The 13271-nt window shown below is 39.0% G+C and overlaps 1 protein-coding gene and 1 long non-coding RNA gene across 5 annotated transcripts in view; one reads left to right on the forward strand and one right to left on the reverse strand.

Annotated features, from left to right (window-relative positions):
• The window catches only part of LOC307126761, a 50878-nt gene that overhangs the window by 22896 nt on the left and 14711 nt on the right, over window positions 1–13271 (forward strand). The gene's annotated exons all lie outside the window — the stretch shown is intronic.
• LOC307126756 (B-cell receptor CD22-like) overlaps window positions 1–13271 on the reverse strand; it is a 37201-nt gene that overhangs the window by 15317 nt on the left and 8613 nt on the right. For all 4 annotated transcript variants that reach the window (XM_079817440.1, XM_079817442.1, XM_079817439.1 and 1 more), the window contains 4 exons: window positions 10853–11179; window positions 10493–10759; window positions 8463–8729; window positions 4744–5010 (listed from right to left, as the gene is read on the reverse strand). In XM_079817440.1, the coding sequence (XP_079673566.1) occupies window positions 4744–5010; window positions 8463–8729; window positions 10493–10759; window positions 10853–11179 (1128 nt within the window). The remainder of the gene's footprint in view (window positions 1–4743; window positions 5011–8462; window positions 8730–10492; window positions 10760–10852; window positions 11180–13271) is intronic.

Raw genomic sequence — 13271 nt, forward strand, 5'->3', positions numbered from 1 at the left:
TTGGAGTTGTGAGATCCAGGCGATCACCGGACACTCAGCGCTCACTAACCCCGGCGAGAGCAGCCTTTCCTCGGCTAGTCCTTCTGATGTTTGCCGCTGGCTCTGATGTCCTGTAGTGGTTCGTCTTGTGTGGATCTAACGGGCGATCTTTGGTGTCATGAATCTATCATTTGTTGTCTGCCTAATCGTTTTGACTGAGGGCAAAGAGAAGTTTCATAACTTTATTTTTTAAGTATATTTAAATATACATGCAGTGAAGATAATGTAGGAGTTGCCTGGAGTGCCTGTGTGGCTATTAATGCTTAATATATATTTTTAATGAAAATGAAAAGAGGCAGAGTGGTGTTTTATGACATATTTCTCCTGGAGCGCATTGAACGCGCGTCTATTTCACTTCAAACGCTCAATTTATACGCTCGTCCAATTCGCTATGTACGCATGAATGGATTAAAAATGTTCAAGCGTCCAACTAGACACGGTAGACGTGATTTTGACGCTCTTTTCGCGTTTGGTGTGAATGCAGCATAAGAATGGAGATTTCCTCCTACCAGGGTTACGGGCAATGTTCCCTCTATTTTCTTTTCTCGCTGAGCAAAACTTTTCTCTATTGGGCGGACATTTTGGTCACCTGAGCAAAAACATTCTTTACCTGTACAGCGTATGTAAACGCACACACAAAAAGTGGTTTCATCATGCAGTTATAACTTTTAACTTTAATATGCCATTTCTATTTTATTTAACCATTGATGTAACTTAGTGATGTATTAAATAAAAAAATAAAATAAAAAAGTTAATTCAGAAGTCACTAAATTAAGCACATTTTACAGTGCTGTTAAACTGTAGTCTTCTTTACCAAAAAATACTATTAAAATCTCCCCCAGGACAGTTCAATTCTTTATAATATAATTAATATAATATAATATAATATAATATAATATAATATAATATAATATAATATAATATAATATAATATAATATAATATAATATAATATAATATAATTAATATAATATAAAAATAATTAAGCGGTTACACTGAGATGGTTCTTAATGTGTTTTTGAACAGTCATTTATTAGCGAAAGGCAGCATAAACCATCTATAATAAATGTTTGTTTATTGCTTATGAATTTCCAAGATTTTCTACAACGGGTTTTCAAAAGTTTTAATGGCAAGGATCCCTAAACAATCCCATTGTGAGATCAATTCTTTGCTTACACTATACTACAATTATAATAGCCTATAATATAATATAAAAACGAATGGAAGTATTTAAACTGATAGTATATTATATTAGTTGAAATGCTTCAGTTTGTTTAAAAAAAAACTTACTGAAGTAATTAAATAGATATAATAGCTAAATATGTTCAAGGGAACATGTGAACTCTTTTATAGTTATCTAAACATCACTGAAACCTGTGCTTTCTGTGCTCACTGTGCTTTCCTGTAGCTCAAACAGCAGAGCGTGGTGCTAGCATGGGTTCGATTCCCAGGGAAAGCAAGAACTGACAAAATGTAAAAGGTGTACCTTGAATGCAATGTAAGTCGCTTTGGATAAAAGCGTCTGCAAAATGGATGAATGTAAATGTAAATGTGAAACCCAATCCACATGCACATCTTTTACCGTGCTGTGTCCATCATCTGTTATTTCCACCACTTAATCAAGCCACTCTTCTTTAAAACATGATGGGGTTTTATTCCACGTCTTTGCGTTTCTCGTTGCCTCTCATTTTGAGCTATTTGGACCGCAAACACGACTCACTTCTGCTCACACGTGACATTGTCTTTTTATGGAACCTGTAAACCGCATTCACCGCTGAGCATCTACAGCACCCGTAACCAATGTTCCCTCTAAGCTGCGCGTGTGCGCGGCATCAGAAAGAATAAAATGCCAGTCAGACGACAGACACAGACACGAAATGTGGGGAGAAATCCATTTGATTGTAGTTTAAATGAGAAATAATTGCAGTGCTCTGTTCTACCGCTGTCACATTCATTATTGCCAATTATTCAGTTATTTGTATTTACTGAAGACTGAATTGGGTTCAGTGTCACAATATTACTGTTTTTTTTTAGCATGAGACTTCTTTCAAAAACATTTCTGATTGAAATCTTGTTTCTTGTTTTGGCAGATAATTTAGCTTGTTTTAATTAACTTCATTTAGATTTTTTTCCCCTCAGAACATTTTACTTATCTAGTAAATTAATCTTGATTTATGAATTTTTAGATATTTGGACTGGAAACAAGAAAACATACTAAATAAGAAGAGCATTTTTTGCAGTGTAGTCAAATCTTTTGATCATTTAAAATATAATAGGCCTTTTGTTGACTACATTCTAAATAAACTACAACAAAATATATTTCCTTTGTCCTGTTGCTCACTCATTATGCAGGTCATTATGCGTTCTTTTGTTCTCTCAGGTGTGATATTGATATATTGTGGTTATATGAGCTTATATTGGCTGAAAAAGACGAGTAACAAGCCCTGGTTTTGAAGTTGTGGTTGCTGTTAGTTCCTGTTACAACACACAATCCTGGTGGAAAAAGCCATTATTGTGCTGAAAGTCTCTTTAAAGCTGCATTCACTCTACTAGAGGCTTTGTCGCTGGCGGTGAGGTCACCTAGGAACCATTTGTGAATGACATTCATGGCTGTTATTCCATGTTGTAAGCCACAATATTTCCCCCTCAAAAACGGCCCTGCTCGCGAGGTAGTACTTTTTCAAAGTCCGGGAACTTTCGGGGGTGGGACTTGGCCGCTGAACATGCCGATTGGTTGAGCTCACGCAGCATTTTATTTCAACCGGCATTTTTAAAAGTCTTTTGCGAGGTTCGTTCTGCGTTCAGCAAATATCAGTCTTGCTCTTTCTGTCCGATGGCGCGCATTGTCTCAGAAATCGCACAGTCAATGTCCGTAATAGCTGATAATAACATACGTTGTCTTATTTTAAATCTAGCTTTACGAGCTTTCAGAATACTCTTTAGTATCAGTGCTCGTCTCTTTTCTGCCGTTTTGTTAATTACATGTTTAGTAAACCAATACATAACTAGCAAAAGCAGCGCTGCTTGCATCTCCTCCATACTTGTTATTGTTGCAGACAGTATCGCACAGAAATTATCACTGTCCGTCTGTGACTGGGTGGTGCAGTCACGCGCAGTCCCACGTCTCTGGACTAATTTGCCTAATCTTCACGGTACTTTAGACCGCAGTGGAAACGCAGACAGTAGCAGGTCTGGGGGAAAAAATTTCCTGTAAAAAAAGTTCCTGGTACAAATTGTTCCGGCTAATTTTGGTGGAAACAAGGCTGTAGACACCAAATCTGTTTTCAGACATTTTGGACATCTTGGACATAAATGGAATCAGTACATAAAAAGCTTACTAGTAAAGATAAACATGAAATAGCGAGTGCTCTTTGCCATTGTGGCCATTTATCTGTGGACATTCGTTCTGTTCATGAAACCATTCAGGCTCAGAATCAGTGCGGCCACCGTATGTACACACATATCCTAAATTTTAAGGAAGTTGCTGACCGCTAAAATGAACTTCTCCATCTCATCAGACAATCCACTACAAAATGTAGTCATGTATCACTTGAGCTCCACTGATTTCACTCCTATAGACCTTATTCACAGCAGCGCCATCTTTGATTTTTAACAGGAATGAAAGAATGGCATGGGTTGTACTATTACTTAATGTATTATTTAAGTAGATTTTTCTGCTGACTAAGCACTGCAAAAATATCTTTCAAAGAAATTTCAGTAGACAAATTCATGAGCTGTGGAAAATGTATCTAATCATAATACAGCTTTTTAGATCAGATGCCATTGAAAACACGTTAAGTCTATCCCTCACAGCCTCGCTTTCATACCTGTCATGGCGCTGCTCTGAATAACGTTGTTTGGTTGTCACTCCCAAAAGTCGCTTTTCATTTTCATAAAGTTAAAAGGTAGATTCGCTACCCTAGACATCGGTCACTGTCACTCATCTCGCCAGCTCTCCATTGAAAGTGAATGATATCACGTCACTTTAACACATATGTGTCGCGGTCAGTGTGAACAGGGATGTGTACTCGATTGTAAAGTGTCAAAAATTAACATTCTGTCACTTACGCACCAAACCTGTATGACTTTCATGTGCATAACACAAAAGTAGATCTTTTGAAGAACGTTGGAAACCAAATAACATTGGACCCCATTGACTTCCAGTTTATGGATGAAAAAATAGAAAACTCAAAGAAAGAAAATAAGTCATATAGGGATGACTTACTTTTTTGTGAACTAACGATCCCTTTAATTCAAGTTATAATACAACACTTATAATGCATGTAAGCAATATGCATGCTCTGCTTTCAGTTTTTTCATGTACTTCGTAAAGGGTGGTTCTGACACTTTTTGTACACCTCTTTTAACAGAAGTACAATTTTAGAGAGGTGCAAAATGTTTGTGGTATAATGACCCCCCCCCCACCCCCCACCCCCCATTTACATTTTCTGTAAATGAAGAAAACACCCATGCAAAAGCACCACAGTGTCACACACATTTCACAGCGTTTCTAGTAAGCAACCGAAATGCAGCCTACTGTACGTCAGCCTGTCACACACTATTGTTTATGATTGCCAGTATGCGCACGTTATATAAGATATTAAAACATATTTTATAGTATAGTATATGTATGTATAAAGTGTAAAATCTCCAGTCTGATGTACTAATGATTGTGAGTAAATGAGAACAGACTCCTGATACTCACACTGGACGTCCAGCAGCACTGATGCGTTCTGAGCGCCGTGTTTGTTCTGAGCTGTACAGACGTATCGTCCGCTGTGTGTCGGGTCGGTGTTGTTGATGGTCAGGTTCTGTCCGGTCTGCTCTGGTTTCAGCGGATCTTCAGTGTCTCTGTACCAGGTGTAGTTGAGCACCGGTGGGTTTGCATCACTGCTGCAGCTCAGAGTCACTGAACCGCCCTCCAGAACAAAACCAGATGGACTGAAATGTGCAGATGTGTTTTTAGGAGCATCTAAAGGAGGAGAAAAACATTTGGGCCAATCAAAGTCATGAATTAACTGATAGTATATTATTTCAGTTTAAATGCTTCAATTTGTTAAAAAAAAAAAAAAAACTAACTGAAGTAATTAAATAGATCTAATAGCTAAATATGTTCAAGGGAGCATGTGAACTCTTTTATATAAACATCACTGAAACCCAAACCACACACATCTATTTAAACTGATGTGTGTTACTTTGGTGTTTAGAGTTTGCACCTTACACTTGTGGTGGGTGTAATTGTAAATGTCTGTTTTTTTACCGTGCTGTGTCCATCATCTGTTATTTCCACCACTTAATCAAGCCACTCTTCTTTAAAACATGATGGGGTTTTATTCCACGTCTTTGCGTTTCTCGTTGCCTCTCATTTTGAGCTATTTGGACCGCAAACACGACTCACTTCTGCTCACACGTGACAGTGTCTTTTTATGGAACCTGTAAACCGCATTCACCGCTGAGCATCTACAGCACCCGTAACCAATGTTCCCTCTAAGCTGCGCGTGTGCGCGGCATCAGAAAGAATAAAATGCCAGTCAGACGACAGACACAGACACGAAATGTGGTGAGAAATCCATTTGATTGTAGTTTAAATGAGAAATAATTGCAGTGCTCTGTTCTACCGCTGTCACATTCATTATTGCCAATTATTCAGTTATTTGTATTTACTGAAGACTGAATTGGGTTCAGTGTCACAATATTACTGTTTTTTTTTAGCATGAGACTTCTTTCAAAAACATTTCTGATTGAAATCTTGTTTCTTGTTTTGGCAGATAATTTAGCTTGTTTTAATGAACTTCATTTAGATTTTTTTCCCCTCAGAACATTTTACTTATCTAGTAAATTAATCTTGATTTATGAATTTTTAGATATTTGGACTGGAAACAAGAAAACATACTAAATAAGAAGAGCATTTTTTGCAGTGTAGTCAAATCTTTTGATCATTTAAAATATAATAGGCCTTTTGTTGACTACATTCTAAATAAACTACAACAAAATATATTTCCTTTGTCCTAAAGCTCACTCATTATGCAGGTCATTATGCGTTCTTTTATTCTCTCAGGTGTGATATTGATATATTGTGGTTATATGAGCTTATATTGGCTGAAAAAGACGAGTAACAAGCCCTGGTTTTGAAGTTGTGGTTGCTGTTACTGTGCGTTCACACCGCCGCCGGCGAGAGCGTCAAAGTGGCCGGAAGTCATTCATTCTCAATGGGAGCCCGGCGGCGAGCTCCGGCGAGACAAAAATTAACATTCTGTCACTTACGCACCAAACCTGTATGACTTTCATGTGCATAACACAAAAGTAGATATTTTGAAGAACGTTGGAAACCAAATAACATTGGACCCCATTGACTTCCATTTTATGGATGAAAAAATAGAAAACTCAAAGAAAGAAAGTAAGTCATATAGGGATGAGTTACTTTTGTGTGAACTAACGATCCCTTTTATTCAAGTTATAATACAACACTTATAATGCATGTAAGCAATATGCATGCTCTGCTTTCAGTTTTTTCATGTACTTTGTAAAGGGTGGTTCTGACACTTTTTTGTACACCTCTTTTAAGTACAATTTTAGATATGTGCAAAATGTTTGTGGTATAATGACCCCCCCCCCCCCACCCCCCACCCCCCATTTACATTTTCTGTAAATGAAGAAAACACCCATGCAAAAGCACCATAGTGTCACACACATTTCACAGCGTTTCTAGTAAGCAACCGAACTGCAGCCTACTGTACGTCAGCCTGTCACACACTATTGTTTATGATTGCCAATATGCACACTTTATATAAGATACAGGGCTCCAGACTAACTTTTTTCACTAGGAGCACAGTGGCCCCCAACTGAAAATTTTAGGGGCACAACCAGAAATTTTAGGGGCGCACACCGTAAATCAACATGCTAACCAAATCTACTAATTTCCACTGTATTACTAATAGGGATCTGTATCGTTAAGGTTTTAATGGCATTACTACTCTTACCGATACTGCTTATCGATCCGGTACTTTAACAGTATTCTTACCGGTTCTTTTTATTATACTTTTTTTTTTTTTTTTTTTTATAAAAAAAAAACATAATTAAGAACATAATTAACATGGCTTTATAATCTGAAAAGTAAAATATCTATAGCAAAAGAAACCGCAAAGTTTGAACAAAATATAAAACATCTATTTGTAAATGGACCAGTGTGCAGGCATTCGGAAGGTCTGCTAACATTAATATTACAGTAAAGAACAAACCTGCAAAGAAATCTAATACAGTAATGAAATGTAAAATAACACTGCATAGTTTTCACTGTATAAATTGATAGATTAATGCTTATAAAAGCTAAAGTTATTAATTCAAGAGATGTGAATATTTTCTATTTGCCTTTTGTTCGATTCGAATTAATGGCTCAATCGTCAGCAGGTTTATTAGACGCTGCCCCTTTAAGACCGATCGAATGTAGAACTAATAATATCATATTCTCCTTTTTCTCCAAACTATTTATGCCCATTTAAGATATAAACTGTTAAAATAACTACTCTCCAATCCGGTCATTTTGACACCGGCTATTTGTTGTTTATTTGATGGTTTAGACGCGCACACGAAGCCTAAAATATTAAGTGCAAGTCGGTCCATTTCGCAGCACACACACATAAGCCGCCTTGAAGTTGGAAACAGCGTCTCTTGCGCGGATTATTGTGCATTTAATAGCTCTTTATTATCAAACACATCCCGCAGTTTAGCAACAGTAGAGACTGCAGTTTACAACAATCACTGAATCTGACGTTTAGTTTAGGTTTAACAAGAAATGACAGCGCAAGGCTGTGAAGGGAAGGATGTCGCGCTCGACTGAACACGGCTATAGGAATAGTTTTACCTCATTCCATCTTTTTATAATTCTTGGAAGCCAAAATCGAAAATAAAAGTAGATTAATATCACACCACATCCCTAAAGTTTAAGCAGACTAAACTTTTGTTTAGTTCTTGGCCATCATCACTCATTAAAGCTGACTGTGGTGTTGTGTTCGCTGTAGCTCCACGTGACATAGCTCGTTCGCTTTCTCTCTCTTCTGGATTGCGAATGGCAAATGCATCACGGACAAATGGTTTAATATTCTCTCATATAGAAACGGCTGGCAAAGATAGAATTTGCCAGACATAACGTCTATCAATAATAATTAGTAGGCCTAAGTGTATTTTCTTAATTTCTCCAGTACCGACAGCAGGCAAATTTACTGGTCGCACATGTGCGACTGGATGTAAAATTCAGTCGCACACTCACAAATTTTAGTCGCAAAATGCGACTATTTGGTCGCACTCTGGAGCCCTGAGATATTAAAACATATTTTATAGTATAGTACATGTATGTATAAAGTGTAAAATCTCCAGTCTGATGTACTAATGATTGTGAGTAAATGAGAACAGACTCCTGATACTCACACTGGACGTCCAGCAGCACTGATGCGTTCTGAGCGCCGTGTTTGTTCTGAGCTGTACAGACGTATCGTCCACTGTGTGTCGGGTCGGTGTTGTTGATGGTCAGGTTCTGTCCGGTCTGCTCTGGTTTCAGGGGATCTTCAGTGTCTCTGTACCAGGTGTAGTTGAGCACCGGTGGGTTTGCATCACTGCTGCAGCTCAGAGTCACTGAACCGCCCTCCAGAACAAAACCAGATGGACTGAAATGTGCAGATGTGTTTTTAGGAGCATCTAAAGGAGGAGAAAAGAATTTAGGCCAATCACAGTCATGAATTAACTGCTATGAAATAACACTAATGTAAGTATGTGAAGTAATAAGTAATAAAAATGCTTTTTAAATAGTAGACATTTTCTCATCCATGTAAAAAGGCTCTGTTGTCAGCAGTTTAAACGACTTCAAATTATAAATGAACAAAGTCATGTTTATTATATTTGCATGTAGTTCCTGTTGTCCTCTGTGCATTTACAAGCCTAGTAAAGGATGAAAAATCAAAGCTGTTTAAAGGGATAGTAAAAAAAAAAAAAAAGCAAATTAGCCTATGATTTACTCACCCTCAAGTCATCCAAAGTGTTTATGAATAAAATCTGAGTTATATTAAAAAAGTCCTGGCTAATCCAAGCATTATAATAGCAATAATAGTTGCTCTGTTTTTGAAGTCCATAAAAAATGCATCCGTCCGTCGAATAACGTGCTCCACGCAGCTCTGGGGGGTTAATAAAGGCCTTCTGAAGCGAATCGATGCGTTTGTGTAAGAAAAATAACCATATTTAAAACTTTATAAAGTAAAGTCTCGGCCGACCGTCTTCCCTGTTCAATTTATGGAAAGAGTGTTGAAAGTGCCTCTGCTGATCAAAGGCTTACGTTACCAGGTACGCTCGTCAGACGTCACGTACGCATCTTGAATTGCAAGAAGGCACTTTCAACACTTTTCCATGGAAGGCGGTCGGCTGGAACTTTACTTTGTAAAGTTTTAAATATGGATATTTTTCTTACCCATACGCTTCGCTTCAGAAGGCCTTATTTAATACCCCTTGAGCCGCGTGGAGCACGTTATTTGACGGACAGATGCATTTTTTATGGACTTCAAATACAGAGCAATTATTACTGCTATTATAATGCTTGGATTAACCAGAACATTTTTAATATAACTCAGATTGTGCTCGTCTGAAAGAAGAATGTCATACACACCTAGGATGACTTCAGGGTGAGTAAAACATGGGCTAATTTAAATTTTTGGGTGAACTAACCCTTGAAATGAAGATCATTTATAGTAACAGTTGATAATGCTTCTAAGTGTAATATAAAACCTTCACTATAACTTTACTTTTAAATATTTAAGTGAAGATTTTATAATATTACATATTTAGAAAATAAATTATATGCAATATTTGATATACTTATAGTGTATATGTGCATGCCCATTCAATGCATGTGCAAAGGGCACGTGCCCCCTCAGATCTTTTGGCACATTTTTAGGCAAAATAGTTTTTTTGCATGAAATGAGTTCCTCTTTGAAGCTCACAGTCACACCAGTGTGATTATAAATAATGCTTAGTGCATCACATGATCAACTGCTAAATTCAAATGTGCATTCGTGCTTTGGCGCTGAGTCAGAGACGCACACACTCAATATATATCACACCTGTTGAGTGTTTTCAAACATATCATCTTTTCATTTTATGTTTCTGACACTTAAATACAGATAAGTACTAGCAAGAAACATCTATATTTTACAAAATATACACTGATGTCTATCAGCAATATGATGACATTGCTGTTAGTATTACAGTGAAAGCTTAAGTAAAGTTTTATCATAAATAATAATAGTTATTTTTATTTGGAGGTTGTTTTTTCCACATGAAACCGCTCTACTGGCTTCCCCGCTTGCCCCCTCAAAAATACTATACTAATACGCCCCTGTATGTGTGTATAAAATCTCCAGTCTGATGTACTAATGATTGTGAGTAAATGAGAACAGACTCCTGATACTCACACTGGACGTCCAGCAGCACTGATGCGTTCTGAGCGCCGTGTTTGTTCTGAGCTGTACAGACGTATCGTCCGCTGTGTGTCGGGTCGGTGTTGTTGATGGTCAGGTTCTGTCCGGTCTGCTCTGGTTTCAGGGGATCTTCAGTGTCTCTGTACCAGGTGTAGTTGAGCACCGGTGGGTTTGCATCACTGCTGCAGCTCAGAGTCACTGAACCGCCCTCCAGAACAAAACCAGATGGACTGACATGTGCAGATGTGTTTTTAGGAGCATCTAATGGAGGAGAAAAACATTCATTTATGTTATGATTCACAGCACTAATTCTAGATGATCAGACAGCATTGATTGAAATAATCCCTGTCTTACACTGAACACGTAGCTTATGGGACTCTTGTTTTGTGATCTGCTGCTGAAACTGCTGGTGTGTTGCAGTGCAGGTGAAAGTGGCTAAATGATGACGGTGAGTTACAGTGAAGATCAGATCAGAGATGAGCTCAGTTTGCTCCTGACGCTGCTGTCGTGTGACGTTCTCGCTGAGGAGGTGTTCAGGAGACGATCTCCATGTGAGAACAGCTGGACTAAAGGGACAGAAGATCTTAGTCGAGCAGCGCAGATTCACAGAGCTTCCCTCCATCACCTCCTTCACTTCCTGCTGATCCTTCAACAGACTCACTGTGGGTTTGGGTGGAGAATCTACAACACATACAGTTAAACATTACAGGATCATATGGATCCTCATATATTGAACAGTAGTAGATTTATTTTTCATTTATGTCCAGTCACACTATCCAACTCATTTTGCATCGCAGGTGTAAGCTCATTTCTGTGAATGTGCGAGACTTCTGAGTCATTAGCCGCTATAGACCTAATGCACCAGTTCATGGGATTGAACGACTTCAGATTTTTTAAAGTCGACATTTGTGTGATGAAAGTCGAGTCGACTAGTTGCTGATGATGTAATTAATTAACAAATAAGCCTGAACCTTGAAGTGAGACACGAACGCAGGTTTTCTTGTGCACAGCTATGGTATGGAAGGAAAATAATGGCAAATGTTTTTGAAACAAAAAAAGCTTGTTGAAAAAATATGCATTGCATTAAACGTGTTTGCATTTTAATTCATTGTATTTCTAGGGCTTGCATTTTTATGGGCTGAAATTCAACATGGTTGTATATTTAAGATGTGAACATTTCACGCAAATTTTCATTATTAAAAATTCAATAATCCATATTCATCTCTCAGATTTCACTTCCAAAATATTAATTTTGTTTAAAAATACAACCTATAATATTTGACAGGCAATTGTCGGTCCATTTTATTTCGCTTTACAAATTTGCTTCCTCAAATTCAGTGGTTCAAATTCGACAGAAATTTCAACAGTTCACATCCGAGAACGGCAGGAATAGCAGTAGATTACCGAGCATAATATCCATCTGCTGTTAGTCGACCTCACCAGCAGGTGGTGCAAGCGGCTGTTGACGAAGACCAAAGCAACGTGTAGAGAGAGTCATTCATTCATTAAATGGATTTACAGAAATGGAGCAAGCGATACATATTTGTGATGATTATTACATGATTATGATTATCATATAATTATGATCATTGTGCATTACTGTCACAATTTGTCCTGTGTGAGTGCCCATGAGAACCACCTGAGGGCACTCCACTCCAGACTGTCACTCCATCAAGGACTACATCACCCATAATCCTTTGCCCGGACTCTTCAACACCCATTGATTACATCCACCTGCACCCCATTTCCTAGTTAGCTCACCCTATATAAGCCTGTTCATTCTGTCAGTCATGGCCAAGTCTTGTTTGTTTGTTGTATTACTGCATTTCTGAGCGTTTTCCCTGGTTTCATGTCTCTGGTTTTGGATTATTTGCCTGTTCTGTGGATTACCCGTTTGCCTGTCTCTCCTGCCTTGTTTGCCTGTTTGAACTGCTTACCTGTTATGACCTCTTGCCTGTTTTTGACTACGAGTGTGGATTACCCTCTGAATAAAGCTGCATTTGGATTCTCAACCTCTGTCTCGAAGCAGTACGTTACAGAAGACTTGGCCACCATGAATCCAGCAGCAAAAATCTTGTGTCTCCGTCAAGGAGATCGTCCTATCGAGGACTATGTAGAGGACTTCGTTGAGCTGGCACATTTGACTTCAATGGACGAGGTATGTCTCATGATATTTTTCAGAGGAGGACTATCTGAGCCGCTCAGTTCAATCATGCCTTTGCATGATCCTAATTGGTCTCTAAAGACGTATATTGACATTGCATTGCAACTGAGCGGTTCTGCTTTTAAAGTGGGTATCACGGAGGAGGATAGTGACATACCCACTGCATCTGCTATGCATTTGTCTTCGTGCAAAATGGCCGCCATTCCAGAGTCTCGTCGTGTCATGGCTGCCGTCCAGGGTCCAGCGACATCTCCTGTCCATATCCAGGGTTCAGCGACATCTCCTGTCCATGTCCAGGGTTTCTTGCATCAGGGTTTCTTCTTCATCTCCAGTCAACGTCCAGAGATGGCTCCAGCCACTGACCAGCGTCCAGAGATGGCTCCCGCCACTGACCAGCGTCCAGTGAGGGCTCCGGCCCGTGTCCCGAGTCCAGTGAGGGCTCCGGCCGGTGTCCCGAGTCCAGTGAGGGCTCCGGCCCGTGTCCCGAGTCCAGTGAGGGCTCCGGCCCGTGTCCCAGGTCCAGTGAGGGCTCCGGCCCGTGTCCCAGGTCCAGTGAGGGCTCCGGCCCGTGTCCCGAGTCCAGTGAGGGCTCCGGCCGGTGTCCCGAGT

The sequence above is a fragment of the Gobio gobio genome (genome assembly GCF_949357685.1).
Source record: "Gobio gobio genome assembly, chromosome: 5".
Classification (NCBI taxonomy): Eukaryota; Metazoa; Chordata; class Actinopteri; order Cypriniformes; family Gobionidae; genus Gobio; species Gobio gobio.